The sequence below is a fragment of the Microcaecilia unicolor genome, chromosome 8, assembly GCF_901765095.1.
Source record: "Microcaecilia unicolor chromosome 8, aMicUni1.1, whole genome shotgun sequence".
Taxonomy (NCBI): Eukaryota; Metazoa; Chordata; class Amphibia; order Gymnophiona; family Siphonopidae; genus Microcaecilia; species Microcaecilia unicolor.
Genome location: NC_044038.1, coordinates 141302291 through 141329916, shown reverse-complemented (window position 1 = coordinate 141329916; position 27626 = coordinate 141302291). Strand labels below are relative to the sequence as shown.

General features: G+C 44.1%; 1 protein-coding gene across 2 annotated transcripts in view; it reads right to left on the bottom strand.

The window, feature by feature from the left end:
• GABRB2 (gamma-aminobutyric acid type A receptor beta2 subunit) overlaps nt 1–27626 on the bottom strand; it is a 628852-nt gene that overhangs the window by 187814 nt on the left and 413412 nt on the right. For both annotated transcript variants that reach the window (XM_030211905.1, XM_030211904.1), the window contains exon 5: nt 5560–5642. In XM_030211905.1, the coding sequence (XP_030067765.1) occupies nt 5560–5642 (83 nt within the window). The remainder of the gene's footprint in view (nt 1–5559; nt 5643–27626) is intronic.

Below are 27626 nucleotides of genomic sequence, written 5' to 3'. Positions count from 1 at the left end.
GTGGTAGGAATATTAAAGAGATTGTGGCACCATCAGCATTACCGTCTGGACCACTACAACCATCATTACACACAGGACATCAACCCTGTGGTTCCTGCTCTGTATGTCCATCCAGTTTGACAGTTTCAACATTTATTCATCCACAGACAGGTAGACAATCAAGCTCATTTTCAAAGCACTTAGCCTCCCAAAGTTCCATAGAAACCTATGGAACTTAGCCTCCCAAAGTGCTTTGAAAATATGCCTCAATATCATCTTAATCATTCTTCGAATTGCAACACAGAAGGTGTTATTTATCTTATCATATGCACATGTAATCTGATTTATGTAGGGAAGACCATTAGGAAATTCAAATCAAGGATGATTGAACATAGGAGTAATATTAAGAGAAAGAATATTATGGCTCCCTTGGTTCAACATTGTATAGACTGTACACACGAATTTTCTGACCTTAGGTTCCTGGTACTTAAGACAGTCAAGGCATCATGGCGGGGAATAGATATTAATAAAATATTGTTACAACAGGAACAACGTTTTATCTTTGAGCTGAACACGATTTTCCCCACTGGATTGAATTCAGAAATGGACCTATCTGTGTTCCTCTGAGATGGTGGATAACGTTTTATGTCTGTGGACAATTGACATCCCTGTGAATATATTTAAATTAGACCTTTGGTGTAATTTTAAGGATTTGAAATCTGATTCCTCTTTCTCTTTGGATAAGCCTTTTTCCCTTTGGATAAGTTTTTCTCTTTGGATAAGTTTTTATCATCATCATCATCATTTCTTCATATCAGCAATGATCAGCAATAGAAAGGACTGATCATAAGAGATTGGTCTTTTTTTGATACCTTAGAAATATCAGTCTGATGAATTTGTGATTTGACGAGTATGGGTTTGAATCTTACTTTATGATCCATATGCAGTTTTTAATTTTAAATATTAATAACACATTGTTTTGTGTGATATGGTAGCTTTCTATTATTTTAACTATTTTTTTAATGATAATATATGTAATTGACGTTTATTCACAAATATTAAATATATGATACGTTTTTTTGAACATTATAATTGTAAACATATATTGTAATTTTGGATAGTGATTTGCCCCCCCTTTTTTACATCATGCCTGTTGTGTGACCCCATAAAAATGTATGATGATATGTGGGGGTCTCCAATCCATGATGGCTTGAAGTTTAGCATGTCTTTATTTGGAAGAATGTATAATTGGACGAATGGATATGAATGGGGTACTCCGCTCCAATGATTTTGGTTTATGTTCCCGGATGGAGTTAATAGTAGGGGACTGCGGGATCTTTATAGTATTGTCTTAAATATTGCTTTAAGTGTTGAGGATCGCCCTATAACACGATTGTAGAGAATATAACCTGGAATATTCTTGCGCGCACGCCCCTTGTTTATGGGGTATTTTGGTTTAGAATCTACAGTGGGCGATTGTGAAGTTTCCCGAAGGACTACCTTAAATGTTGGAACCCGCCCCATTACGTCACCGTAGGAAGCATATATTTTTGAACACTCTGGTGCGCACGCTCCTACTTTTGGCGGTTGTTAGTTTTGGAGGCGTTTTTCTGAACAGAGACAAGCTGTTGAAACAACGGGTACGCATAATTTCCTCTTAGTAATTATATCACTTGGGGATGAGGTTTGCTATATTGAGTTTGAACCCCCCCCCCTCCCTCTTCTTTACACTGTGGGCTGTACTGGAATTTCGCCGTAAAGATCTTTCGATTTTGATAGACGAATGCATGGGAGTCAGTTATATGTTTTTTGCATATGCTCTTTTGGAGTTATGGATACAAAATGGCCTTGTGGTGAGGCAAAGCAACCCCAGTTGGGGTTTAATATAGGGAATATAGTTTAAATTTGGTGCTGTATATGAGTATTTGTAATTTAAAGGCCTCCAGGGTTTTAGTAATGACTCTCTTTCACCTTTTTAGATGTGAAGTATGGCCTTATCGTGATATACTTTAGCTAATATATTATGAAGTAAGGGAGTTTTATGAGACAGGGGCCGTCATTGTTTGAATTGTTCGCTATTTGGCCATCATCAGATGATTGATTATGAACATCCCTTTGTTTGCTTTCCCACATTAGGAGTTTTACCCCGATTGTTTCACTTTCCCCTTGTGCTGCAGTTTGCAAATTGACCGATAGGAGTCTATTGGTAAGAAAGGATTATTTAATATATGTGATTTTATAGGGTTTAGTATGCTTGGATGATGCTTGATTATGAACATCCCTCTGTTTGCTCTCCCATATTAGGAGTTTTACCCCGATTGTTTTACCTACCTCTTGCACTGCAGTTTGCAAATTGACCGATAGGAGTCTATTGGTAAGAAAGGGTTATTTAATATATGTGATTTTATAGGGTTTAGCATGCTTGGATGATGCTTTATTTAGAAATACGTGACATGATATGACTGTATGAATGAATTTGTATGTGTGTTTATTTAAGAGAATATACATTTGTGTGGGTATGTATATATATATATATATATATATATGTATGTATGTATATATATACATATGTGTGTTTGGATATGTGAGTTTATAGAGATTTGTGTACAGGTGGGCATATATAGGCATCATTTTGAAGTATATGTGCTTTTTAAATAATAATTTTATTTGAATGTTCAATTAATTGTTCTTTTATATGTATACATAAATTTGTGCGTGGTGTGTATGTAGTATAATGAGAATATATATGTATATGTATATGTCTTTAAGGTGTGACAATGATGTGTAATTTTGCTTTATTGATATTGTTGAATCAATTTATGTTTTTTTTTTAAATTCTTTTTATGTATTTTTATGTCAGACCCCTGATGCAGGCGGTTATACGCCGAAACACGGCCCGTGTCGGGTATCTGTGATATTAAAGGACTCCATTTCATTCTCAATCCTGAAGGCCCAGTGTTTGGTTTTTTTTTTGTTTACCTTGTTAGATTTTTACTGGAAACATTAGCAGTTTTGGAAAGTACCCTGAACCCCTGAACTTGCAGGTGTAAGCAGAATATAATCTACCCAATGATTTTTTCAAAGTTTGTGTCCCATGATTTGTGATGTAACCAGTTAATTTATAACTTAATGCATTCTTAATAAAAGAGCAGAGGACCTGAGGAATTGTGAGACAGTTGTAAGTGACCTCAGTGCTATTATGTGAGACCCTCAGTTCTCTCTCCCAAAGGCCTTTGATCTGTATATATTTATCTTGTTCTTGTGTGTGTGTTTTATTTCTCTTAACCTCTCCGGGGACAAGGATAAAGAATTGGTAGGTCCCCTACTTGGTGGGGGAGGGCATAAGGAAGATCAGATTGGCCCTAAACGCTTTCAGTGAGCACTTTTGAAAATGCTACCCTAGATACCCAGCACTATCTAAAATCCTATCTAGGTGAAGCGTGAGATCCGCCACCTTTGCATCAGGCATGCAAGTAACCAGGCAATAATCACGTCCACCCAGCTATCTACATGCCTAATAATCAAATCACCAACTACAACAGCCATACTAACCCTTCCCTCCAGGGCAGAAGTTCCTGGAGACACAACCTCGGTGAAAGAGGATATTGCATCCCCTGATGTGTTGGTCCTTGCTATAGGATTATTTCCAGCTGCACCAGGACGAGGCTCTCCTTTTAGAAGACCTGCCTTCTCCAAGGCAGCACAGGGGCTACCAGACTGGAGGTGGGACTTCTATACAACGTCCCTGTAGGCCTTCTCTTTGTACCTCTCTGTCTCCCTCAGCTCCTCCGCTACTCTAGCCTCAAGAGAACGGACTCATTCTCTGAGAGGTAGGAGCTCTTTGCATCAAGCACACACATAAAACCTCTCACCAACTGGGAGATAATCATACATGTGACACTCAATGCAAAAGACTGAATAGCACCCCTCTTGATGCTGGTCTGCTGTCTGCATCTTAGTTTTATAGAGTTGTTTAATTAAAACTTTTTAAGGTACTAGGGATATCAGATGACTATAAAGCGCCTTAAGATTATATGGTATAATATGTAATTTATTCAGTGTTTGCTTCTCAGAAACTAATTAAATGTAATTAAAACTCTAATGAAAACCCTTCTCTTGTTTTTCTAATTAGAATAATTGACTACAAATAAAGAGTTGATCTAGAGGTTGGTGGGAACTGGGGAGGGCAGGTGTGAAAGAGGACTGAACTAGGCCCTGCTGTGCCTTCTAGAGTCTATTCATGCTGTGGCAGAAAATTCAAGTTTTAAAACTATGGGGCAAAGGGTATGGAGACTAGTTAATAAAGTTAGCTTTTTCTTTTTTAATTCTAAGTTTATCATCAACCTACAATTCTTCTTTTAAACTCAATCTTTAAATTACAAACTTCTTCTTGGCATTTCCATGTAAATGCATTATTAAATTGGGTCAGATTAAATACATCTTTTATTCACCTGAACACCTTAAATCATTTCTTGATTCAAGGCAGCAGTAATGATATAAATATAACGTGGGAATGTTAAGCCACTATCTTTTTTTTCCCTAATTTTGTTAATAAATACTTGTTTTAAATCCTCTCTAAATTCCACCGACCCCTCTCTCACCTTAATGTGGTCTAATGAAGCAAAAAAATTTATGTTATAGGAATTTGATAGAATACGATTTGTATATCTGTATAATTGTACGATATTTCCTTAAATGTTGTTTAATTTCCTCTTATGAATCATGGCTGTATTTCAATAACAAGTATTTTCTTGTTGTAATGTTTAAAATTAATAAACACATTTAATAAAAAAAAAAATTACAAACCACAGAGCAAAATAATGTCACCTACCCAGAGAAATGTCCTCTTCTCTCAGAACTTCTCAGAAAGTTTTCCACTCCATATAGTTTGGATTCTAAGGAGATTGCTTCAAACAAACCCTTGAAGCTAACCCAGGAATCAGAATGCCCTTAGTGACCTTTGTAAATATTCTACTTCCTCACACCTTAATTAACACCTAATTCAGGTCAGTAGCAGTGCAGCCATACCATATGCACAACTCTTAATGGTCCTAATTTTCTGATCCTATCTTAATGGCTTTTTTTCTGTTCTCTATTTCACTGTATTCTCACATATTTTGTTATCTGCTTTGAACCTCTTCTGGGAGTTAGAGGTATACAAGTACTACATTACATCAATTTGTCATGTTTGTTTATAAAAATACATGCAACAAATCATCAGCTTAGCAACTGTGAGGACTGATTGTGCTCGTTATATATAAATACTATTTTATTTCAGCAGAAGGTAGGGGGTGTAAAAAAACAACTTCTCTTTCTTTGTCTTGAACACTGTCTCCATGACAGTCTCTCGAGGGTTTTTCTGAGCTTGTGTTCCATATTTAACAGCAGTCACTTACCAACTGACCATGTAAAAAGATATAGTTATAGCATATGTTCATACATGTTTCAAATAAGAACTCTATGCTAGAGAGAGACAAACAGAAGAGTAGGTGGTTTATTAGCCTTAGTATGCAAAATGATTCTGCCGTTCAAAAATTCACTTCTAAAACTGATGATAGCACCATCATAAAATGTACTCACAGCTCTCAATCTCCAGTGTACAGTTCTGTTCATCTAGTGGATATCGCCTTAGGTCCATCATACAAGCAGCTGTTGTTGTAATTCTAAAGAAAGTATGAAAAATGACCACTGTTATTATGTCCCATACAAATATCTGAACAATGAGAGATAATTTAGATTTAAAAGCAACCAAATGGGAAATTTATAACAAGTCTATTGATAATCTACAATAAAAAGTGGACTCTACAACAGCAAATAATTTATTACTCACAAAAATTTAATAGTGGAAAGGGACATTAGAAAACATTTATAACATGCAGTTAGGTCAAGAGACTTTTCAAGCATATATCATTTACATATGCAGACCTATGTATACAATTTCAGTCACTTACCACTTCCTCTCACTAAAAGGGGAAGTTATCAACATGGACTGATGTTAAGATGGGCTATTTTACCATTAGCTCATGCTATTTTAGCACAGGTCCAATTTTATGCAATACAACCTAGTTACTAATAACTTAGACTAAATAAAATAACCCATTTTAATGGTAGCCCACGTTGATAACTTCTTTCTTTAATCAAAGAAAAGAGAAATCACTATAGAGATTGAAAAATCACTGCTAAAGGAAAAACCTGACTACTCTCATGCCCTCTAAAGTCATACCACATTGTATTCAATCACCAGGAGTGTACACAGCCAATGTTCTAACCATACATTATACCCAATCTGTTCTACTTATGATGTAAACCACACTGAACCCTGAATAGGGGATATTAGTGGTATATAAGATTTGAATTGAATTGCTATATGTAATACAAGTGAGCCAAGTATATGAGAATCAAGTCATTGTGACATCACTGATGGTTGTTAGACATTGGTGGAATGAGACATTATGACATCACAATATCAGCTCTGGTTACCAGAGACTGAAGCTCTTCACATTAAGGCGTTATCAATGTGGGCTACCATTAAAATGGGTTATTTTACCACCAACGTGCTATTTTAGCATAGGTCCCATTTTATGCAATAAGACCTTGTTACTAATAACTGGTTTTAACAGTAAAATAAGTCCTTAATGGTAGCTCACATTGATAACTTTTCTCCTTAAATGTAAAAAAAAAAAAAAAAGAAAAGAAAACTACTGCTATAGGTGAAACTAATCAATAAGGAACCCTTTTACTAAGCTGCGGTAAGAAGGGCCCTGCACTAGCGGCTTGGGCTGTATTTGCTGTGCGCTGAGTCCCTTTTTACTGCAGCGGGTAAAAAGGCCAAAACAAAAAAACATGGTAATGCAGTAAGGTTGCTCTTACCATGTGGTCATGCGGGGGGAGCACTTACCACCACACAATGAGGTGGCGGTAAGGGCTCCCATACTAACCTGGCATTAACCATCTGCAGAAATATTTTTCAAATATTTCTGCTAGTGCCGGAGGGTGGAACTACCCCAGTGCCCAAGTTGGGCTTACCGCCGCTTAATAAAAGGGCCCCTAAGTGCCTTCTTCTTTAAAAGAAAACCTGTGATTTTCTTCTCAAAAACTTTCATCCTATTTCATATATAATCATAACAATGAGAATATTTTTCTTCAAATAAAGTGTCCATTTTGCTATTACATATAAGTACACATCTCTCTTGGTGACCTGATGGTCATTTAAATAAACATTCATATTTAAGAATGATGTCTGCTGGGCTTTTTGTTTTTTTTTAATCTGAAGAGACTTATTTGTCGTTAAAATTTTTGAGACACCTTTATTTGATGAAACCTGCTCATAATGTTATGATTATATATGGCATTCACATCGGATCTCAGCGGTGCACTTAAAGGGATACCAACTTCGCCTTCAAGACTTATACACCCACCTCCTCATTGAGTCAGTGGGCTCAGTTTACTATGGCTTGCCATTACAAAAATTTTGTCTTTTTGGATTTGTGGATCATCCATCAGGGGAATAAATTGATTACTACCCTCTATAGAAAGTCGGTTAATGTAATACACTGTTCCATTTTAATTGCCATCATCCTTATAAATTGAAATATAATCTTCCAGTTATTCAATTTTTGTGGATAAGATGCAACTGCACTGATTTAGATGAATTTAAGAGGTTATCCTAGGTGAGCTATTAAGCAAGCACAATTGAGAGCTCCTCCTTCTAGAGAAAGATTAGGCAGTTAACAGATCATTTGACTTGCATCTTACCTTTTTCTGAAGTGAGTAAACATATAATAAAGTTGATGTGAATGTTTTGGCATATTTTACAATTAAATTCAGCTATTACTGAACTCCCAATTATAGCTTACAAGAAGGGTAAAACTATAGGGCAGTAGTTCCCAAACATTTTTGGTTCATGGCACCCTTCGTGTCCGAGCAATTTTTCGTGCCACCCTCCCCCTGACCACACCGATCTCCACCCCTTCTGGCCACACAGGTCTCTGCCCCCTCCCTCCGGCCACTAGGTCTCCATCTTTTTTGTTGTACAAATATTACAATGCTAGGGTACCCCTATAACCAGCCCCTCCAAATGACACACTGATTACGATTTATAAAAAATTTCTACTCTACCTATGAAAAGTTATTCCGTTATTATACTTCCTCTGTGTACATCTGTATGGTACACAAGCTGGCATGTTTGAAAATACATGTGAGATTAAACAAAAATGCCACCAGCAATAAAGAACAACTTGGATGCAGCAGCTCAAAGGTTGGTTTTCTAAGTTTGCTTGCTTTGTTTTGAATGGAAAGGGGAAGCATAGACTGACCCATTGGCTTCAACTATTTGACTTAATCCCGTATCCTGTTTTTTCATCCAACGTTCTTGGCAACAAAAGCGGGTCCTGAAGGCCGTCTGCTCTGTGCCCCCAGTGGCAAAGACAAAAAAAACATGGGGCCATAGCAGCCTTCAGGCCATGCGCTGTCGGCTCTGCTGGTCCCTCTGCCCCCACTGACGTCAACTTCCAGTTCCGGGGGCAGAGGACCAGCAGAACTTGCTTGAAGGCTGCTGCAGCCCTGCGCTTGCCTTGTTGTTGTTTTGCCACCGCTGCTATCTGCAGTAGCGGTTCAGGTGGAGGCGGGATGGAAGTCGGGATTTGCCATGGCACCCCACAGTGTTTGCTGCGGCACACCAGGGTGCCGCGGTGCAGTTTGGGAACCGCTGCTATAGGGGAATGTTTTATATATCAATGATATAATACATTTCAGAGTTCTGGAATGGTATGTTCCCACACTGCATGTGGTCACTATCAGTGGTGTTTGAATGCCTTAGTGGGACCCTGCTGGACTGACCCTGGTTCTCAAAGAGAATTTACTGCTCATAGTATGACCAATTGTGATAGCTCATATGTAATCTATATTGCTGTATTCCCATGCCCTTTTGTGTATGTCCACCCAATATATTTAAGACTTAAGGAGCATAAGCCAAGAATTACTACTGGGAATGCGTGAGCCCCACTGGTCCAATATTGGCTTGATATGGGCCACTCAGTACATGATATTAAGTGGAGAGTTTTTGATCAGATTTCTGTTGGATGACAGGGTGGTGATTACTACTACTACTAATCATTTCTATAGTGCTACTAGATATACGCAGCACTGTACACATTATATGCAGGTACTTTCTCTGTCCCTACAGGGCTCACAATCTTAAGTTTTTTGTACCTGGGACAATGAAGGGTTAAGTGACTTGTCCAAGGTCACAAGGAGCTGTAGTGAGAATTGAACCTAGGTCGCCAGGATCAAAGGTCACTGTAGTAACCATTAGGCCAACTGTATTTTGAATTATAAAGAACAAAGCTGGATTTTTAGATTACCGTATTTTTCGGACTATAAGACGCACCGGACCATAAGACGCACCTAGGTTTTAGAGGAGGGAAATAGGAAAAAAAATTTGCTTTTTCCCTCCTCTAAAACCTAGGTGCTCCAGTGTGTCTTGTCCGAATCCCTCCCTCCAAGTTCGGGATCACCCTCAGGGTTACCTCCTCCCCCCTCCCCGGCCCTGTCACCACCTCTCCCCTTACTCAAGCGATCTTCCCTGGTGGTCTAGTGACGTCGGGGCAGGAAAGAGCCCCCTCTTTCCTGCCCAGCGCGCTGCTCTCCATCCTCCTGTATGCATTGCTGCCTGACGGTCTCGGCGAGATTCAAAATAGCCGCCGAGAATTGAAGTCTCTGCGGCCATTTTTAATCTCGCCGAGACCGTCAGGCTGCATACAGGAGGATGGAGAGCAGCGCCCCGACGTCACTAGACCACCAGGGAAGATCGCGTGAGTAAGGGGAGAAGTGGTGACAGGGCCGGGGGGAGGGCAATCCCGAACTCGGAGGGAGGGAGGGAGGACGGGCGGCCTGCCAGCCAGCCAGCCAAATCTCTACCTTCGGACTATAAGACGCACCCCCCATTTTCCTCCCAAATTTGGGGGGGAAAAAGTGCGTCTTATAGTCCGAAAAATACCGTAAATTCAGTGCAACCTCGGGGCCTGAATGCAGAGCTGGAATGGATGACATTGATCTGAATGCTCTCCATGATTCTGTGTGATGATTGGATGTTATGATTATGTGACCTGTGTAGGGTTGTTAAAAAGTAGAGATATTTCAAACCACTGCCATCTTTGACACTAATAAATGTCTGTTGAAGAGGTGAGTTCAGTTGATTAAAAGGTAGGGTTTTTGCCGATAATGTGTCTGAAGTGCTAAAAGGTTTGATTATTGCCACTCTGTTAATTTTGTGGTCTGTTCCTTTAGGGGACACTCCTTGAGACAGCCTGAGGGCGAAACATGAATCATGTCGGATCTCGTCCCTGACCAACTTATGTTGAAACATCTTTAAGATGAGTACTTTTTAAATTTACAAGTTACTATAAATAATGTCTCAACATTTGAAGTTTGCATATTTTGAGATTCTGAGATTGTAAGGCTTTTTGAGTAAGCTGAGCCCATTGGATCAATGTGGAGATGGATGCATAAATCTTGAAGCTGGTATCCCTTTACGTGGCATCGCTGAGATTTGATGTGTCTGCTAAGCAAATATTTTGGTGTGTTCTTATGCTGAAACGTTTAGTTTCTTTTATTATAAAGAACGGAGGGACCTTTCCCAACGCGTCGAGTTACCACTTTTATCAAGCGGATATAAATCTCTTTTATTTGTAAAGGAAGAAGTTTGGTTGATGCACCCAGCATTCTTTTTGCATAAGAACAAATTTGACCCTTGATGCAGGTGCTGTGAGCTAAAACACGGCCCATGTCGGATCCATCTTGGAAAACTGAATTTTAGAATTAAAGGAAATGTGTCCCGATTCAGAAGGCTCTTGGTGCTTTTTTCGTATTTTGAAACTTTTTTACAGAAAGAAATCACAGTGGGCTAGGGTGACCAAATTTTAAAATATTGTGTTTTTTTTTTTTGTTTCACTAGGTTGTGCACTGGAGTTTTAGAGCCCCATGTAATTACAGTGCTGCCTTTCCACGCATAAGGTTTAGCTCATCCTGTCCTTGGAATTAGTACTGTTATGGTTTGGTAAGGCTATATGAGTGTGTTTTTGCACAAGTTTGTGTATAGTGTTTTGCAGTGGAGAGATTGTGTATTGGCCTTACTGAGGTGGCACCAAATCATCAGAAAGGGTTTTAGAGCCTAAATCATGACACACTACCTCTTGAAGGATCTACATATAGTCGTTCATAAAAGGAGCTCATTGTGAACACTTTCCACCCTAAAAGGGTGTTTTGTGGCTCTACATGAGAATTGTGATATTATGATCCCTTGTTTCATTTTGTTGACGGTCTGCATTTTCCATATGGGTGGTATATTGGTTTATTAGGGTCTGCCCAGTGTTATGGTACAGTAAGGTTTATGAGTGTGTTTTTGCACAAATTTGTGCATAGTGTTTTGCAGTTGAGCAATTGTGGTTAGTACATGCTTTGAGCAACCACTTTATTCTTTGACATATGATACATATGTAATATCTAAATTTAATAAAAGGTATTAATTGTGACTTATTTTTACTTATTTTTTTTCTGTTGTCAGACAATTATGGATGTAAGCCCCGCCCCTGGCCCCACCCCTAACCCCGCCCCCTTTAGCCTCCCCAAACAGTTGGGCCACCGACCGCCTATGAGAGTACCCAAAGCTATGCCACTGGATGCAAACCAAGATTGTGAATTTCCAAATGAAACACTCCTTGTGCATTTCACCAGTGTTGTCTTTATCCTGCTCTCTGCAATACAGATAGTGAACACATTTATTTATATTTATAATATATATAATACTTAATTTTTAAAACCTGAAGCAATTTCTATATACCATGAAACCCACATCCCACTTTTATTTATATATTGAATGCATTTATATCCCACATTATCCCACCTTTATCCCATTCCTCATACAACAGCAGCCCTATGGTCTATTATCTGGTAACAAAACATTAAGGTGCCTTGTTTCTGTGTGTTACACTGCATGTTACAGCATTTTTCAGATTTTCTTTTCTGTCAGGGGCATGGCATGGGTGAAGAGAGGGCGTGGAAGAGTTAGCTAGCTAGTGCATTATACTTAGCATGTGTTAAATGGCTAACACAGAGTTAACAGGGGACCACTTATTCCTTCCTAAATAGAGCCCCGATGTTCAAAAGCAAATGTGGGCACTAGAAGCCATTAGCGCCGGACTAGCATCCACATTTGCTAGTGCCAAATGCTCAAATCCAGAGATCATGTGAAACAAACCCATGCAAAAGGGCCCATCCCCTATTCCTCCCCAATGCTCAGTGGGCAGCATGCCAAACAAGGGTGCTCCTGCCACAGCAAACCTTACACCAGCTCGGAGCTGGTGTTAGGGTTCGGCAGAGCCATGGGGAGGAGGATGGCCGCTCTGCCGTGGTGGTCCATTGGACCTTAGAACCCCCACCCCCAATGGGTAAGGCCCTGGAGGTCCGGTGGACCCCCAGGGTCTGCACACCCCACAAATGCTAAAACCCTGTGGTCCAGTGGGACCACTTTCAAGGACCCCCCCAAGACATCACTGGTGGCCTAGTGGTGACCCTCTGAACCCCTTGTACCTGGAAGAGAGGAGGGATGCAGTCCTAGTCCCTTTTCTTGCTAGGCACGTCTCAAAATGGCAGCACCCAACCCTGCCCAGTGCATCCTGGGATGCACTGGGTGGGACCTAATCACCATATAAGCCAGTTTTGAGCATCGGGGCATAGGAGTGATAAGTAGTCTCATGTTAACTCTCAGAAAGTACTATGTGCTAATGGGAACATTAATACACGATTTACAATATAAATACTGGGAACAACCCCCAAAAGGTGTTGCATAAAATTTGCGGTTACTACATGGCAAAATCCCATGTTAAGCCGTAGTAACTGCAAATTTTAGCACAATTTATTAAAGGGCCCCTAAACCAGTGTATCTATTTAACCTGATGCAACAAATATCATCCTTACACCAAAAGTATGTAATGGGGTGGGGGAAAAGTATCACCATCTGTTACGAAAGACAGTGAGTGACCTTGTCAGTGGAGACCCACAACTTATTAATGAAAACCTTATGCAAAACGCTACATTTTCAGCATTTCCTGAAAAGACGACCTAATCCTTATCAATAAGGTTAAACAAAATGATAGAAGACCTTAGGAAATTGGAAAACTGGGCATCCAAATGGCGGATAAAATTTAATGTGGACAAATGCAAAATGATGCACATTGAGAAGAATAATCCAAATCATAGTTACCTGATGCTAAGGTCGACCTCAGGAGTCAGCATTCAAAAAAAAAATGTAGGTGTCGTTGTAGACAATATGCTGAAATCTTCTACCCAATGTGAGACAATGCTAGGAATTATTAGGAAAGGGATTGCTAAATAAGACTGAGAATAATATAATGCCTCTGTATCACTCCATGGTGCAATCTCACCTTGGGTACAGAGTTCAGTTCTGGTTGCCGTACCTCAAAATAAGATATAGCGGAATTAGAAAAGGTTCAAAGAAGAGCGACCAAAATGGTAAAGAGGATGGAACTCCTCTTTATATGAGGAAAAGCTAAAGAGATTAGGGGGGTCTCGGCTTCATAAAGAGAAGGCTGAGGTGAGATATGATTGATGTCTAAAAAATCCTGAGTTATAAGGAGTAGCCTAATGGTTAGTGCATTGGGCTTTAATCCTGGCGCCCTGGGTTTGATCCCTACTGCAATTACTTGTGACCTTGGGCAAGTCTCTTAACCCTTCATTGCCCCAGGTAAATCAGCTTAGATTGTGAGTCCTCTAGGGACAGAGAAAGTACTTGTATATAATGTGTACAGCACATAGTTAAGCTTTGGAACTCTTTGCCAAAGGATGTAGTAACAGCGGTTGGCATATCTGGGTTTAAAAAGGCTTTGGACAATTTCCTGGAGGAAAAGTCCATAGTCTGTTATTGAGAGAGACATGGAAAAGCCACTGCTATCCTTGGGACTGGTAGTATGGAATGTTGCTATCTGGGTTTCTACCAGGTGCTTGTGACCTGGATCGGCCACTGTTGGAAACAAGATACTGGGCTAGATGGACCATTGGTCTGACCCAATATGGCTATTCTTATGTTCTTAAAATCTATTCTTCCTTGTTTCAATCAGTGATCTGCATGAAGGGTTACAACAATGTATACCCTATAGCTGTATGCCTTTTTTTGTGTGTGATTCACATATTTCAGTAGTATGAGTAAAAATATTTCCATAAGGGCTTTTATCTTCCATTTTGAATTATAATCACATTTTACTGGGATGAATATAAGAGATTTGTATGAATCATTTGGCGGTTATTTAAGCCTTAGTCACAATTTCTTCATTGAAATACAGCATTTACACGTTATCACTATACCACATATGCATAAAGATCGATTTCAGAAAGCCACAATTTACACATGGAAATCCATACTACATAGAGATTTCAAGGGGGTGTAGTTTAGGCATGGTTTGAGAGGTATTGGGTGTGACCGAAATCTACATGTAATATACATGGCCTCATTTTCAATGTACTTAGACATACAAAGTGCCGTGGAGGGGCATAATTGAAAGATCGTCCAAGTACGCATTAGGACGTTCTTATGAAAACGTCCAAAAATAGACATGTATAATCGGAAAATAGTATGGGCGTTTTTCGATAATCGATTATCCTTGTAGGAAAACAATCAAATGACGAGCGCATAAGCGTGACTAAATTGGGCGCCCTAACATGGTCGATTATTGCAGGTGCAAACGACCAAATCATAAAGTGTGTAAAAGAATGTACATAGGTGTACCGCAAGTACAGTACATGTTGTTCTGGCCATCCAGGTACGGGGAAATATGAGGAACGCATATATGCGTCAACAACAGAAAAATCATGCTGCTGCTGCACCCATATTTTCCTCATATGTGTCCATCTGCATGTCCGGACCTGCATGCACTGTACACCTATTGAACATGCAGCTATATGCATATTGTGTACATGTGAAAAGGGTCGGGTGGGGTGCGTCATACTCATCTATATAAGGCACGTTCCGCACACATAACCAGGCATGTGCACGTCAAAGACGTTTATGCTTACGACGGCGTCCACGTGCTGATAGGGCCATATATGGGATGGTTATCCATATATGGAGCTGTGCATGAAACGACGTCCCTCACGCAAGGTCGTCTATATTAGGCACTTGTTTTCCAACACGTGGAAAAATGGCGCAGCGACGGGAGCCGAACTTCAGGCAGGAGGAGAGCCTGCTGCACGTCCGCCTCTGCCTAAGGCACCTCCATAGACTGTTTGTCCAACACCACCACCTGCCCCCCAGGCTCCAAGCCATGCGAGCCTGGTCCCGTATTAGGGACAGGCTTGAAAGGTAAGGTTATGGCCCACCCCCCCTCCTGTACCTACACATATAACAGCTCCATCATCAATGTTACCACCAGTAACTGGAGTGTGCATGCAAGGGTAATGAGTAATATAGGAATATGCACAATATCACTAATAAAATGTATGTTAATGAAAGGACGGCCATTCCCACATCCCTACATACAAGAATGTATTTCGTTAGTTATGTATATCTTGCCTGTGAACACCAGATTTCCAATCCCTCTTTGTAGCCTCTATGTGGCTTACAACACATCCGAATAGTGGAAACATGATACCAATTAAACGTATACCATACTTTATAACATGGTAATGATAACACATATAAAGTACTTTTACAAGCATACATTATAATGCATACAAACGGTACTTTCTGGCCTCTTGGCCACCTCTATGGCATCATCTGCATAGGAACCAACTCGGTGGTGGCTGCTGTGGGTGCTTGAGCACCCCCAATATAAAAGAAATGTCTTGTATGTATGGAGGGAGGGAGGGGTAATCTCCACTGGGGGTTGGACCCTCCAAAATGGTAAAAAGGTGGCTCCTATGTATGATTCAGTACCAATGGAGGTGGTCCCCCCCCCCCCCCAAACACTGTTGACCCTCTCTCTCTGCTATTTGAATAACAAATCAATGTGTGCAGAGGACAAAAAGGACCATCCCCTCCTGACCCCTGCTCTACAAACTTATATCTTACAGACGCTTCGGAGTGCATCGAGACCTGGAGTCCCTGAGGAGGCGCTTCCGCCGTGTGCGGCGGGAGAGGCCCGACCTCATCCGGGCAGTGCGACGGCACCTCAGGGCTCGCCGTAAGTATTAAAAAACAGGACACCTGTACTGATTTGTAAATATATTTATTGATTAATGCAAACGTCCTGTACAATATGTGGCTAATAGCCAACTAATAAGTAATAACATATTTATTGGTGCCAGATCAAGGATGCAGGTTGCAGGTGCCCTCCCATGACTGTGGCTGCAACTTCCATCGACCATCCCCCCCCCCCCCAGATGAATGAGATGACATGCCTCACTTTAGTCTCCCCCTTTCTGGGGTGGGTGGATAGTGTGTCCTGGTAGACCTGCCTGAGGCCCTACTTTTACTGGATGTCATGGCCTCCCTCACATAAAAGTAATGTGCTAAACACCCTTCCCACTGCCCCCTCCCCTAAAAACAACAAAAACACGTCACCAAACCCTCGTCGCATCTCACAATGCAAACATGCTGGTCCCCAATGAGTGTGATCTGCCAACATGTCCTGTGTGTTTTTTTTCAGTGCAGCTTCCAGGGTTCCCTGTCATGTCATCTGATGCATCTCAGTCCCCCATGGGTATAGGCCACGCCTCCTCACACCTTCCCCCATCCCCTGGCTCAGGTCACCCAGCTACAGCACTATGCAAGCCATGTTGCATATGCTCATCTCATCCATACTCTGTTTACATACACAGGGCTCCATCACCAGCAGGAGGAGCAGGCAGATGAGGAGGCCCACCTGCAGGAGGAGGAGCCAGCCCAGGAGGAGGAGGAGGAGGAGGAGGAGGAGGAGGACGCAGGCCAGGAGGGGCACCTGGATGAGGAGGAGGAGGAGGAGCAGCCAGGCCAGGAGGCGGGCCACCAGGAGGAGGAGAAGGAGGACTCGGAGGAGGGGGTCCTCATCATTGATGAGGACATTCATGAGGACCCCTCCCCACCTGCAGCTCCGTATGAGGCATCTCCCTCCCCTCGGCCATCTCCATCCCCTGAGGCACCTCCATCGCCTCAGGCAGCGCCATCGCCTGGCCCACCTCCATCCCCTGGGCCATCATCTATGTCCCCTGGCCCACCTCCAGCCCTTGGCCCTGCAACAGTTGTGCGGCTCCTGCAGCAGCTTGTAGATGGCCAGAACCAGGTGCTGCAGGAGCTAAGACACATACGGCAGGGTAATGAGCAGCTGCAGGGCCCACTCAGGGTGGTGGTGCTGCTGCTCATTACCCTGCTACAAAGGGCCTTGAGTAGAGACCCTGGCCACCCGTCCTAGACGGGGGGGGGGGGGGGGAGGGGGGGGGGGGGGGGGGAGGGGGTGACAGTGTGTATATTGGGGGGGTTGTTGGGTAGGTGGGTGGGAGGGGTGTTTGTATGTTGGGGGGGAGGAAATGTTGGAGAGGGGTTGGGGGTATGTAGGGGTGTTGGGGGAGTTTTGTGGGGGGGGGGATTTGTAGGGGTGGGTGTGGGGGGGAATATGTTGGGGTCTGAAGATAAAGATTATGTGTCAAATTTTAACTAACAGTGTGTGCGTTGTGCATTACATATAACCACATGGTGCTGTTGATGTGAGAGGAGGCAGCAATATGCATTGCATGAAATGTGAAGTGTGAATTTGAAAGCTGATGCATGTCTGTGATAATGGTGCCCATACAGAAGCCCACCTGTTCATTCCAACCTCCATGGCCCTATGTGCAGGGGGTTGGGGCGCGGAGGCTTGATGGCTATTTACTGTTGAGGGACACAAATGGCCATCCAGCCTCTCTCCCTCCCCCTTACCATACAGCCCCACAGCACAGTGTTATTAATAATAGATTTCTTGTCTAGCACTTGTGATCTGCCAAGTACACTCTTGCACATAACCCTAGGTAGCACATGCATGATGTGTCCTCAGTAGGAGGTCAAGGTGACCTACATTGCAAGTCTTACCCTGTCCCAGGAGGAGTGTAAGTTTATACCTGAGCCAATGGAAGGTTAGATCACAAGGAGCAGGAGTGGGAACTGAACTGGCAACCTTGTGATTACAAGGCTGGTGATCTAACCACTAGGCCACGGCAGCCATCAGGTTGTAGCCACCTGCAGGTACTTTGGGTTGCGACCTGTACACAGAACCCTCTCCCTCACCACCACGTCTTAAGGCCTCAGTGGCAGTACCTGTAGCCACCTTGAGCATTTTTTCCAGGCTACCAATTGTGACAAAATGTTCTTGTTCCCTACCTATGGAGGAATTTAGGAAGGTGTGCCATAATGTGCTAAACACATCCATTGCATATATCATTCCCCCTCCCCTTCCTATGCTGCTTCAGAATGGGTGGGCACTGCATAAATGGGGACTGGGGTTCACCACATAAACAAGGAAGATGGAACCTACCGGGAACCAATACAGCAGCTCCAAAATCTGACCCACACCACTGAGGACCTGCCAACCCCACAGTACAGTGCACAGGAACCTGGTGAAAAGACAGCCAGCTACGAGTAGACTCCAGACTACATACAGTGAATGCACACTCCTTGACTATGAGCACAGAGAGAAGAGATGGCAGACAAATGAGAGCTTACCATGAACGTCAGTTTCAAGACTGTGTAGTGCGCCTTCTATCATCTGGAACATTAGCTGCACATCTCTCTCATTGAAATGTCCCTTACCGAGGGGTGCTTGATTTGGGGCGAGTGTAGGAATATCGTCGGCCCCACAGACTGCCTGTTACAAGCAGGCAGAGAGAATGGGAGAAAGTAAGGGAGGCTCACGGGATGTGGAAGAGTGGAAACGGAAGGCGTGTTGGCTGAGGGCCAGCAATAACCCCCCCCCCCCCCAAATACACAGGTGTACCCAAACATACATTGGCAAACACAAACCTTATTATAAGTGAGGGTAAAACCCTGTAAACGAATCTTAAGAACAACCGGCAAGGTCCCAGTGCAGGAAATGGCGGGTTAGATGGCAATCAAGAAAGGGAAGGCAGGTGGGGACGCCCATAATTATCTACCCATAATCGAAATCATGTGCTCCAAATTGCTATCTGAGCTGGGCATGCTTAGGAATTATGTGTATAATTGAAAAAAAAAAACGCCCATATCCGACAAGCCTATTCCCCCGTGTCAATGGGCGTTCTTGGCGACGATATAAACGCCCACTCTGTATTTTCGAAAACCCCATTGGTACAATGCCGCCACGTCAACCACCAACCTGGAAGGGTAATTTTACGGATGGCGAGGTAGAGCTACTGGTCCAGGAGATCCAGCAACACCACCAACATCTGTTTGCTCCCACAGGGCAGAGGCTGGCTGCAACGACCAAACAGAGGGAGTGGGAGGCAGTCCGTGACAGCGTCAATGCAGTCTTCCATTGTGCAAGGGACGTGGAGGACTGCAAGCGCAAGTGGCGCAAGCTCCGGAGGGATGTGAGGCGCAAGGCTGGTGCCCATCCCCCACCACATGATACTGCCAACCTCACCCCCCTGGAGCTGATGGTGCACTCCCTCCTACCCCAGGAGGGCATCCATGGAATTGGGGCCCTTGACACCTCTGCACAGGCTGAGGACTCAGGTAGGTTGACCATTCTTTATGAAGCTGCGCTTATGTGTTCCGCTGCACTAAACTGTGTTATACAAGTTGGGGCCAGGAGGTGGGAGGTGGGGAGTGGGGTGAGCGGGAAGCGGGAGGGAGTTTCAGGCGGGTGTGGTAATATGTAAAATAAACGACCATCTTAATGCTGCTGTACTGACTTTCTTACCTACCCCTACTCACTTGCTCTTTATCATTACTCTCTATCCCTACCGTACTCATTTACCTTCCCTCTTACTTGTCCTGTGTGTGCATCTTAACTACATTGTAAGGTCTCTTTGAGTAGTGGTGTGTCATAGGAGCACACTCTGTGGCTGCTGTGGATTTTTCAACACCCCCAATATTGAGCAACTATCATGTAGGTGTCCAGGGTGGAGTTTTGTGCACTCGGCTTCACCCCCAATAATGCATAACAGTTGGCTCCTATGGGTGTATGTAGGGTACTACTGTGGCACTACTTTGGGACCCTTTCTTCCCTACTACTCCCTCCTATTTTCCCATCACCAAACTGTGCCTATTTCCTTCTATCACCTCTGTGCTCTACTGAGTGTGGGCCACATGCATGCAACTTAAGGAGCCTGTAATGGGGGTGATAATGCAGTTCTAGAGAGTCTAGCAAGTCCGTAGTAACAGAAGACATGCTGAAATGTCCTTCATTTTGACAAATATACAACAAACAGCTTGTCCACAAAGTTGTGAGCGGTGTCCTTCTCTTGGCTGGCCCTCCACCACCTCTACCCAGCTGGCTGTGGGGCTCTCTTTCACATCGCTGTCAATTCCTTTCCTCCTCCTCACCATCTCTTTGCTGGGTCAGCAGTTTGGGGGCCAATGTATATGAATGCTGAAAGACAAAAGTGGGTTATTTTCACCAACATTTGCTCACCCTTGTGCTATACATGTGATGACTCTGAGGAGGCTGGCCCTAGTGGCCTGCAAGACCAACCGAGGCCTACAGCAGCACCACAGCCTCACCCTCCACCGCCTGCAGCAGCAGTACAGCCTCTACCACTACCACCACCAGTACAGCCTCTACCACCACCACCACCACCACCTGCAGCTGACCCAGCAGTAGAGGCTCAACCTCCACCAGCACCACCAGCAGAGGCGGCACCTCCACCACTGGTTGACTCTGCTGATGAGTATGCCTATAGGGGGACGGCTCCTCGTCACAGGCCATCCAGCCAACGGAGGCAACTGTTGCGGCTGGCCACTGAGTTGCTAGACACAATATGCGCCTGGAGGAGTACCACCAGGACAAACTACAGCTGCAGAGGGAAGCACTGCAGGTGCAGCGGCAAGCCCTCCAGTGGCAGCGGGACGCCCACCAAGAGCTGCTCCAGGCGCACCGGGAAGCCCACCGAGAGGTGCTCCAGGCACAGCGGGAAGCCCACCAAGAGGTGCTGCAGCAACTCCAACAGCTGCAGCACACCATTGAAGGGCTGCGCCCTCCGGGCCCACCACCACCTACTCCAGCCGTGCTGCAGCAGCAAGACCTGCCCTCCACATCCTCCTCCAGTGGGCAGCAACCACCAGCCAAGAGGTGGGCGTTGCGATCTGCCGCCTCTGCACCGACTACTGCAGCACCCACCACCAAACCATCTCCCATTCTGGGTCCTGTGGCCAGGCTACACCCAACAAAGTGGCCAGATTTCCACTCCGTAGCCCAAGCCGAGGAGGAGGACAGTGGGAGCAGCACAGAGAGTGATGAAGATACTTCCCCTGCAGCACCAACTGCACAGGAAGTCCGTGGGAGGGGTAGGAGGGGACAGGGGAGGGGACGGGGAAAGTGATGTTATCACATGCTGGAGGGTGAGGGTGGGGGGTGGGGGGGGTTTAACACCTATGCACTTATGCAGTTATACACAATAAATGTGCACTTACTTTCACGCAAAACTTGTTTCAATGAGTCTTTGTCTTGCTCTTATGCCAAGCTGGTAAGCATTGAGGTCTGCTCTGTGGGCTGGGGGTGGAGGGGGCTCCTCTTCCTGCTCATCTGGGGCCTCCTCTGGTGGTTGTGCCTCCTCTGGGAGAGGCTGTCCTCTGCGCTGAGCCAAATTGTGCAGCAGGCAACAAACATCTTGGCCACCTTTTCAGGGCTGTAGAGGAGCTCCCATCCAGACTGGTCCAGACAGCGGAAGCGGTTTTTGACCATTCCAAAAGTCCGCTCAATGATCCCCCGGGTGCTCCGATGTCTCATGTTGTAAGTTTCTTGTGGGCCTGGTTGTGGATGCACCACGGGGGTCATAACCACGTCCTCTGCGGGTAGCCCCGGTCACCTTTGTTTGGAGAAAAGCAGAATGAGATAGATGAGTGTGTATTGCTTGGAGCAGGTACAGGGGGGTGGGGAAGGGAGGATAAGGATAGTGGGTTGTGGAGTGAGGTGGAGGAAGCCAGGGCGGAGGGCTGCCCAGTGGAGGAGGTATAGGTATGGGTCCATCCATGTTGAACTTACCTAGTAGCCATCCACCGGTGAACTCTCCTCGCTCAAATCTGCGGTAGATGCCCGAGTGCTGTAGGATGTATGCATCGTGGGTGGAACCGGGGAACCTGGCACACACATCTAATATCTCCCCCTGGGCATCACACACAACTTGCATGTTCATGGAATGAAAAGCCTTCCTGTTTCTGTAGGTGGCTTCGTGTGCCCTGGGGGGTCTGAGGGCGACGTGTGTGCAATCAATCACACCTATGACTGAGGGGAATCTAGCAAGAGCATAGAATGCAGCCATGTTGGTGTGCAGGGCCTGGGGGGTGGTGGGGAAAGTGATGTAGTGAGAGGTGTGAGTTAGAAAGGCATGCAGGAACTGGGTGAGACAGTGTGAAATAGAAGCCTGGGTAAGCCCTGTGTTAGCAGCTAATACAGATTGAAAACTCCCAGTGGCCAGGACAGAGAGAGAGGAAGTGATTTTGAGATGGACAGGGATGGGGTTATTCCTACGGGTCTGGGGCTGAAGGAGGGGTTTCAGCTGCTCACAAAGCTGCACAATGGTGTCCCTATCAAACCTGAACCTTGTAAGACACTGCTGGTCAGCGAGTTGTAGGAAGGTGGTGCGGGGCCTATAGACTCGGGGCCGTGCATACGTCCTGCGGTGTGTGCCCTCTTCCTCTACCATGCCAGACACCAGTGCATTAAGTGCATCCATTTTCCCAGCAGTGCAAGTATTATTAGTAGTAGTAATAACACACGCACAACACACACGCCTCTCACTGCCAGCCACCACGCCCTCTTCCACTCACACAGGCAACACAGAGACAAACGGAGGTCAGGGAATACAATACACACGTGGGGACAGTGATTATTGGAGAGGGATAGGGGGAGGGAGGGGAAGGGGAAGGTACTGATAGAGCAAGGAGTAGGAGTAGGGAAAGGTCAAACGGTCAGTCGGTCAGTCACAACAGAGGCAGGTCACACAGACGAACGTACCAGGTACTCAACACACTCAACTTTCTCTCTGCAACCAACAAATCAGCTCTCCTGTGAGGCCCCCCCAAGAATTCTGTTGTGTAGGTGCCACAACTCAAACCCTGTTGTTAGTAATCGTGGCAGGTAAGAATCTTGTACCCCAGAATTCAGGGAGGTCCAGAGAAACTAACCTCGCTGTACACTCTCAAAGAGATGTACAGGGAAAAAAAACTAAAGGAACATTCCTGAATTTGAGAGAACAAAATCACAACCTCCTTATCAATAAAATAACATTTATTTTCTTTCTTTAACAATCCAATAACTAATAGTCAATTCTATTTTAAATTGTACATTTAATGTTTTTGTTTCTTTTAGGTCTATTCTACTCCGGAGCACCTCCCTGCATAGACATCAGATAAGTATTTCCCCCTCTAATACCAAAAATTATACCCTTTAGTTCAAATAAGTTTCAAAATGTCTCTATTTAAAAAAATTGATACTTTGTGTGCAATTTTTGTATTTTTCAGGTCACGTGACAGCTGCACCCCAAGGTAAGTTTGATGTTGTATGTTTGTTTGTCTGTTGATTATATTCACCAGAGCCGCCGCTGCTATGCTGGATATCTGTCTTGCGCTGGGGCCCGAAGTTCCAGAATTTCTGTGCACGTCTTTTCTTCACCTAAACCTAACACTTAACAACTAAAATGGAATAAAAACCCTAACTCCCTAATAAATTCCTTATCCCAACACTAGATGACTTTAATCATATAACATTTGGACATACTAACTATATAAAAAGAAAATAACCAAACAACCCTTACCTAATTTTCCTAAACTCAAACTGTATTCCCTATTCTATAGAGCTTTCACATATATACACCACCTCTGCCATCAATCATAAATGTACTTTCACTATAAATTAAACTCATCCATAAAACTACATCAAATTTTCCCAAACACTCTCCCACAGTAATCAATCACCCAATTATACTCTCTTACACTTAACTCACTCACTTTCAATTCTCCAATATCACTCGTAAAGCACCAATCTCACCAACTCACATAAAACACCTCCTCTCTCAACCACCGTCTCCAACGCTCTCACAACACTCTGCTTATCACTCAACTCCAAACCTCACCCACTTTCAATCTCCACCAACTCTCCAAATCCTCTATCTCAGCCACACCACCAAAAACACGTCCTCTCCTCACCTCAGTCAGAAATGCTCTGCCAACTGCCAGCTTGCCCGTTACCTGGGAGACGGACCCTTGGCTTGGGATTCCGCAACCCATCCAGCCAATCCTGAGTCCTGCTCAACATTCCGTATCCTTCTGCTGACCAGCGGAATGTTGAGCAGCACTACTCAAGCCCCATTTTAATTAACAATTTCCCATAGGGATCAATGGGAAAAACTTCAATTAATTTAAAACCCCTGAAAATTTTAATCAAATTACCCCAAATTTCCCATACTAATTAAACCTCCCATTCTCTATTAACCTATATCTTTAAAATTTAAAAATCCCAAAATTTAATATCTGCCCGGAAAAAAACCTCCTAAAATCCCGGAAAAATTCCCAAAAAATTTAAAACCCCCCTCAAAAATTCTACAACCACCTCCCGGACACACCACGTCGAAATTTAAAAATTAACCCTTTCCTAACCTCATAAAATCAGCCCCTTCCCAAAACACCCCTCAAAAATATAAAAATTCAAAAACTAAATCACCCAAAAAATCCCCCGACCCCAAAACTGAAAACAGAATTAAAATTTTAAAAAAATCCTGATTTTTTAAAAATAAAAAACGCTATTTCTTCAATTTAAAAATAAATAAATTAAAATTTTAAATTAAAAAAACCCCTTACCTGAAAGTAGATTTTTCCCACTCTCGAAGACCCCCATCTGTTTCGGTCCCGACGTCCTCCTCACAAAATCGGAATCAAAATAAAAAAACTTCCGAGCCCGGGCCCAAAATTTAGGCCCCGGCTTCGGCCTACACGGAGCTTTGCGCGCGCTGACGTCATCTTCGGGCCGGCCATGCTCCTCCTCTCTTCCCCTGCCCGAAACACCGCGACGCCTTCTTCCTGCTGCCCCTGCAGCACTACCTCCCCCCACGAGCGGCCCAGCAGGGCCCGAAGAGACCGGGAATGCCCGGTTCGTGAACCCAGGTCCGGGGACGTGCCCAATCGTCCCCGGACCCACACAACAGACGCGCTGCCTCCCGCAGCACTCTTCCTGCCCCAACTCGGGCCCGAAATTTACTCTTCACTCCCGGAGACGTTTTCAATCGTCTCCAGGAGCCCAAAAATCCACGGAGCGCCCGGCCCCCTCCTTCTCGCCCCGGGGACGTGCTCAATCCCCGGGAGAATGCGACGCTGCACCGGGAGCACTGTTTCCCTTCCCCAGCGCTCCCGGTTCCCAACACTCTGCCCCCAGACGCCCCTAGCCTCAGGTAAGTAAAAAAAACCATTTTTTTTTCTTTTTTATTTAAACCCCTGGTTACACTCTCAACACAGATCTCGCCACTTTCCAACTCCACACAAGCGCTATTGGGTCTAAAGACGTTTCCCCCTTGCTCTGGTCACTTTTATTTGGGGTCGAACAAATGACGCCCATGCTCCCCGCCCAACCAGATCCATTTCGCTATCCGTGATACGTTGTACACGACCAGGTCGTATCACCGCCCCTAACACGCCCCCGACACGCCCCTTATTTGGGCGTTTCTCTCTGAGCGTACGAGCGACCCGGACGTACTGAAAATTTTGTTTCCATTATACTGATTTAATCGTTTTTGTGAGATAAACGTCTATCTCCCGATTTGGGTCACAATATAGGCATTTTTCTTTTTCAATTATAAGCTGGATAGTAACCTAGTAACTTTGTGTGTCTAATTGCTTTGAAAATAAGCTCCATAGTTGACAGCAGATAAAGACCTGTATGGTTCTTCCAGGCATGCTCAATAAGATAAACTCATAGCATAAGGTGTGATGTGATATTACACTTGTATAGTTGATCTTGTTTTGTCCTTGCCATTTTTGGAGCATAGACCACCATTTTCAGAGCATAGACCACATAAGTCTAAAGGGGGACAAATCCATGGGACCTGACGGGATCCACCCCAGGATATTGAGGGAGCTCAGAGAGGTTCTGGCGGGTCCTCTTAAAGATTTGTTTAATAAATCCTGGGAGACGGGAGAGGTTCTGTGAGAGTGGAGAATGGCGGATGTGGTCCCTCTTCACAAAAGTGGTGATAGCGTAGAAGCTGGAAACTACAGGCCGGTAAGCTTCACTTCAGTTATTAGAAAAGCAATGGAAGCAATGCTGAAGGAAAGGATAGTGAATTTCTTGGAAGCCAATAAGTTGCAAGATCCGAGACAATGTGGCTTTACCAAAAGTAAATCGTGCCAAACGAATCTCATTGAATTCTTTGACTGGGTGACCGGAAAATTGAATCATGGAATGCTATAGATGTAATCTACTTAGATTTCAGCAAAGCTTTTGACACGGTTCCCCACAGGAGGCTCTTGAATAAACTAGACAGGCTGAAGATAGGACCCGACATGGTGAACTGGATTAGGAACTGGTTGACGGACAGACGCCAGAGGGTGGTGGTAAATGGAATTCGATCGTATGAGGGAAAGGTGAGTAGTGGAATGCCTCAGGGAGCGGTGCTGGGGCCGATTCTGTTCAATATATTTATGAGTGACACTGCCGAAGGATTAGAAGATAAAGTCTGCCTTTTTGCAGATGATACTAAGATTTTTAACAGAGTGGACACCCAGGAGGGAGTGGAAAACATGAAAAAGGATCTGCGGAAGCTTGAAGAATGGTCTAAGGTTTGACAATTAAAATTCAATGTGAAGAAATACAAAGTGATGCACTTAGGGAGTAGAAATCCACGGGAGACGTATGTGTTAGGCGGTGAGAGTCTGATATGTACGGATGGGGAGAGGGATCTTGGAGTGATAGTATCTGAGGATCTGAAGGCGACAAAACAGTGTGACAAGGCGGTGGCCGTAGCTAGAAGGTTGCTAGGCTGTATAGAGAGAGGTGTGACCAGCAGAAGAAAGGAGATGTTGATGCCTCTGTATAAGTCGTTGGTGAGGCTCCACCTGGAGTATTGTGTTCAGTTTTGGAGGCCGTATCTTGCGAAGGATGTAAAAAGAATTGAAGCGGTGCAAAGAAAAGCTACAAAAAAGGTATGGGATTTGCGTTACAAGACATATGAGGAGAGACTTGCTGACCTGAACATGTATACCCTGGAGGAAAGGAGAAACTGGGGTGATATGATACAGACATTCAAATATTTGAAAGGTATTAATCCGCAAACGAACCTTTTCCATAGATGGAAAGGTGGTAGAACTAGAGGACATGAAATGAGGTTGAAGGGGGGCAGGCTCAAGAAAAATGTCAGGAAGTATTTTTTCACGGAGAGAGTGGTGGATGCTTGGAATGCCCTCCCGCGGGAGGTGGTGGAGATGAAAACAGTAACGGAATTCAAAAATGCATGGGATAAACAAAGGAATCCTGTTCAGAAGGAATAGATCCTCAGAAGCTTAG